This window comes from Callorhinus ursinus, unplaced genomic scaffold (genome assembly GCF_003265705.2).
Source record: "Callorhinus ursinus isolate GAN/ISIS: 27379988/994484 unplaced genomic scaffold, GSC_fseal_2.0 scaffold2, whole genome shotgun sequence".
NCBI lineage: Eukaryota > Metazoa > Chordata > Mammalia > Carnivora > Otariidae > Callorhinus > Callorhinus ursinus.
In genome coordinates this window covers 2,599,486-2,603,564 of record NW_027397064.1, presented here as the reverse complement: position 1 = coordinate 2,603,564, position 4,079 = coordinate 2,599,486, and the positions used below count along the sequence as shown (strand labels likewise).

The window sequence follows — 4,079 nt, the reverse complement described above, 5'->3', positions numbered from 1 at the left end:
CACCGTGCTCTCAGTGCTCCTGTGCACAGACATCCGCTCCACCGTGCTCTCAGTGCTCCTGTTCCCATGAGACAGGGCAAAACGGAGATGTGGACTCCTACGCACAGAGAGATCGTGATTTCAAAAATCACACATCTAACACAAGTGGCAGGAAATGTGGAAGAAAGCCAACGGTTAGCCTTAGGTGCCAGAGCTTTTAGGGGATTTCTTTTCCTTTTTTTTTTTTTTTCTTTTTGTTTGTTTATTGGAAATTTCCACAAATGACTTTGCTCTGCTTTTATAGTGACAACCGAATCAATATTAAAACCAAGCCAAACCAACCTGGGGATCATGAGCAGCACGAGGAGGTCAGGCCGTGGCCCTCCCTGGGCAGGTGGGTACATCAGAAGGAATTCCAGTTGCTGGAGGCTGGTGAGCACCAGGTTGTCCCTGTTCAGTCTCCCGGGAAGAACGGGGACCCCAACCCCATGAGGGTGTGTCCTTGCTTGAAAGTCTCCACTGTTGAGTGTTGCCTTTGACCCCTTCCCTTTCACAAAGAGGCCAGGAAGAAGTGGTCACACCAAAGGAAGCTTCCTTCTGTGAGCAGCTGTTTTGTCCCATTCTCGCCTTATAAAACCGTAGAAACTCATGAAGTCACGGAGCATGAGATCATCCATTTCAACCACTTCATGTTAAATGAGGCTTCAGGGGGATATGAAGCAGCGTCCTTCAGATTACGAGAGGGTTTGCACTGGGAAGACGCATTTACTTTTGTGTACAGTTGGCTTCTCCACATCCATCACTTCTACACTCATTCATTTTGCCATTTTTGTGGGAGAGATGGTGGATATCTCATCAGAAAATAGGACGTATGCACTCATGTACAGTCATTAGGAATTAAACTGCAATTGCCGTTCCCCAAATTAATTTGGTTTAGATTTAAATAGGGAAAGTGCCTGCCTGGGGCTTCATTTTTCACGGCAGAAATCTCGCTCATTCGCTCTGCAGCCTGGGGGGCCTGGGGAGGGGTGGGGAGGCGAGCGTCAGGGAGGGGCTGCTGGCGAGACGCCAGGGTTGGGGTGCCCCAGCACGGGCCGGGGGATCCGATGCAGCACAAGCTGGGGTGAGGACGCCTTGTTAGGATTTGGGGCATTGGAGCTGAGCATGAATACGAACAGAGGAAGCGGGGGCCTTTGGCAGGGTTGCGTGGGGTGAAGGGACTGGGTCAGCAGAGCGCGGGGTGCAGGAACCAGCATTGGGGAAGCACTTGCAGGGACCCCTGCCTTCAGCTGTGCGCAGGTTTGTGTGATGCCTTTGCAGTGTGCTTACAAGGGAGGCCATCAACTCATCAAAATGAAGTTTAAACAAACTTTAACACTTTTCTCCATTTGCCTCCGTGCGTGACCCAGCATCTTTGTCTCTTCTCCCCTCTTGTGTCATCCCTCTCCTGTCCTCTGGCCTTTCCCCTTCTCTCATCTCTTGGGCTCTCTAGGGGCTCCTTCTCCTACAGGGTCAAGTCCAACCCCCGGGATGCCCGGGCCCTGAGGCCTCTTCTCTGTCCAGCCTCTGGTCCCAACCCTGATGTGTCATCTCAAAGTCAGCATGTCCCGAACCTGCTGATGAAGTAAGCAACAGAGCATGTACCATTGTCAGAGCTGGGGAGTTAGAAAGGGGGTGCTGGCCGAGGAGGATGTGGAGGAGGGGAGCCGGTCAGAGTCCCATAGAAAACAGAGGTACTTTCGCGGTAAGATGAGTCCCAGAGGGATTCGTTTGCAAGAGGGAGCCGGGAATAACCAGAGCTGGTACCTTCACTGGCCCGAGGGGAGGAGGGGCAGAGAGTAACCAGAGCCTGGGGGGAGCACAGGTGTGGAGCCTCTGAAAGGTGCACCTCGGAGCTGGTTAGATGCCCACTCTGACTGGAAGGGCGAGAGCCAGTGTCCACACATCTCGCCAGGACTTCTCAGAGTAGAAGGTGCTTTGAACAGTCAGGGTGAAGACCCAGCTATCTGGAGAGGGGTAGGGACCGTCGGTTGAGGGACGGGGATGGTTTGTGGGTGGCACCCTCCCTGGGGAGGAGGAGGGAGCCCAGGGGATAATGCCCAATCCCTCCCCCACTCCCTTCCTCTCTCCGATCTCCAGCTGCTCCTCATTGGCCAAACCCAACCAGAGCTCATGCGTGGGAGTCCAGCTGATGTGCATCCCAGGGCCCGGAGCGGGTGACAAAGCATGGAGGCAGGAACCACAAGGGAAGAGAACCGTTGGGCCGCCCAGTCACAAAGCTCGAGATGGTCACCTCAGTGCAGCTGGTGTTTTCTTCTGTGAAAACCTGAGCTCCGTCCCAGCTCTGCTCCTGCTCCAGGGGCCAGCCTATTTATGCCACTGCACCTTCCCTGGGCACTTTGTTTCCAGCTTCACCAGGGCCAGCACAGACGGCTCCCAGAGACCCTGCCCAGATCTGCAAGCCCAGACCTGGGAGCTGAAATGTCGGATTCGGAAGCTGAAGAGTTCCCACCTGCTACAGAATCCTCCCAGAGCTCTGCTTCCAAGGGCACTAGGCTCCTGGGAGAAAGTTTCTAACCTTTTGTTCACACACATTTGCTGTGGTCTTGCTGTGTGTGGGCGGCATCTCTGCATTCACCGGTAGAAATGTTGACCTTGAGAATGGGCCAGAGAATTCCTTGACAGACACAAAAAGAGGCCGTCCCAGACCAGGACTCCTTACTGGTTGTTTACAGTGCACAAAGCACCAAGGGCCTAAGGGGCGCCTGGGTGGCTCAGTCGGTTAAGTGTCTGCCTTTGGCTCAGTTCATGATCTCAGGCTCTGGGATTGAGCCCCACATCGGGCTCCCTGCTCAGTGGGGAGCCTGCTTCTCCCTCTGCCTCTCCCCCTGCTCGTGCTCTCTCTCTCTCTCTCTCTCTCATGCTCTCTGTCTCTCTCTCAAAGAAATAAACAAAATCTTAAAAAAAAAAAAGCACAAAGGGCCTATGACCTTCTAAGCAGCCCTCCACACCTCCCCTCACCAAAAAAAATATGGTAATTTGGATAAAAGATATGTGGACTCTGAGACATGAAAGGAAAACTGAAAAATCAAGATTAATACATTAATAATTTAATAAACTAATAAAATTTGTACCCTTTCAATTTTTTAAAATCTTATTTTCTGTCCTCTAAATATATGCCAGTTGGTGGTCTCAAGTCCCATTTTTCCTCCTGAAATTGCCTTTCTTATAGGTTCAGCCAAATTTGACTCCCTTTGTTTTCTTTAGATTCCTTAGAATTCAGTGAGTCTGTGTCTAAGGGTTTGACAACATGTTGTGAGCTGGCTGGTTGTCTGGGAAGCTGTGCTGGAGATGGAATTAGGGATGAAGAGTTTGCTGGGGTAATGGCTGTGACAGCTAAGGGGAGAGTGCAGGACTGAGCAGGTGGGGGTGGGGTGGGAGGACATCAGGCCGCGGTGCAGACCGGACAGTCCCTGCTCCCCACCCAAGAGGGAGTGCTGGAGTAAACTGCCCAAGAGAGGAGCTCTGCGTTAGGTGGGAAAACCAAGCCCTTGCGTGGCCTTGCTGGGTCATTGGCTGGGGCCACCTAAAGAGGACCGTGACCTTGCCTTAAAGCTGAGGTGGACCCTGAAGGAGCCCACAGCTGGAGGTGTCAGACAAACATGCCCCCCACCCCCAGCCTGGCAGCGAGCCCCTTCTCGAAGTTTCATCCTAGTGGCACTTCTGCACGTCAGCAAGCACTTCCTTTGGACCTCGATGAAATCCTGCTTTGTTGGCCGCCATGTTGGCTGATGAAAAGCAGACGTTCACAGAAGGAGGAATCACATTCAGGAAGTTAAGACGCCCACATCTGGAACCAAACTCTGGCCAGGGGATCTCCTGACCCTACTTATCACTTTTATTCTTTCTGGAGCTTCCTTGCGAGGAACTTTCCCATGATGAACTTTCTGGAAAGCTGCAGATCTCTTTCTCCTGGGGGACCAGATAAAGCCTGCGGGTTCTTCAAGAGAGGGTCTCATTTCCAGAAAGCAGTGGCCTCTGCAGGCAGGAGATGGTAGTGCACCACGGGGTCGGGTGCGGGGGCTGGTGTTGTCCTCCAA

General features: G+C 52.7%; 1 protein-coding gene across 1 annotated transcript in view; it reads left to right on the top strand.

The window, feature by feature from the left end:
- LOC141374560 (uncharacterized) overlaps positions 1–3,050 on the top strand; it is a 9,607-nt gene extending 6,557 nt beyond the window's left edge. The window contains exons 3-5 of the mRNA XM_073904020.1: positions 284–373; positions 1,472–1,603; positions 2,119–3,050. Of these exons, the coding sequence (XP_073760121.1) occupies positions 284–373; positions 1,472–1,603; positions 2,119–2,623 (727 nt within the window). The 3' untranslated portion in view covers positions 2,624–3,050. The remainder of the gene's footprint in view (positions 1–283; positions 374–1,471; positions 1,604–2,118) is intronic.
- Positions 3,051–4,079: the final 1,029 nt, after the last annotated feature.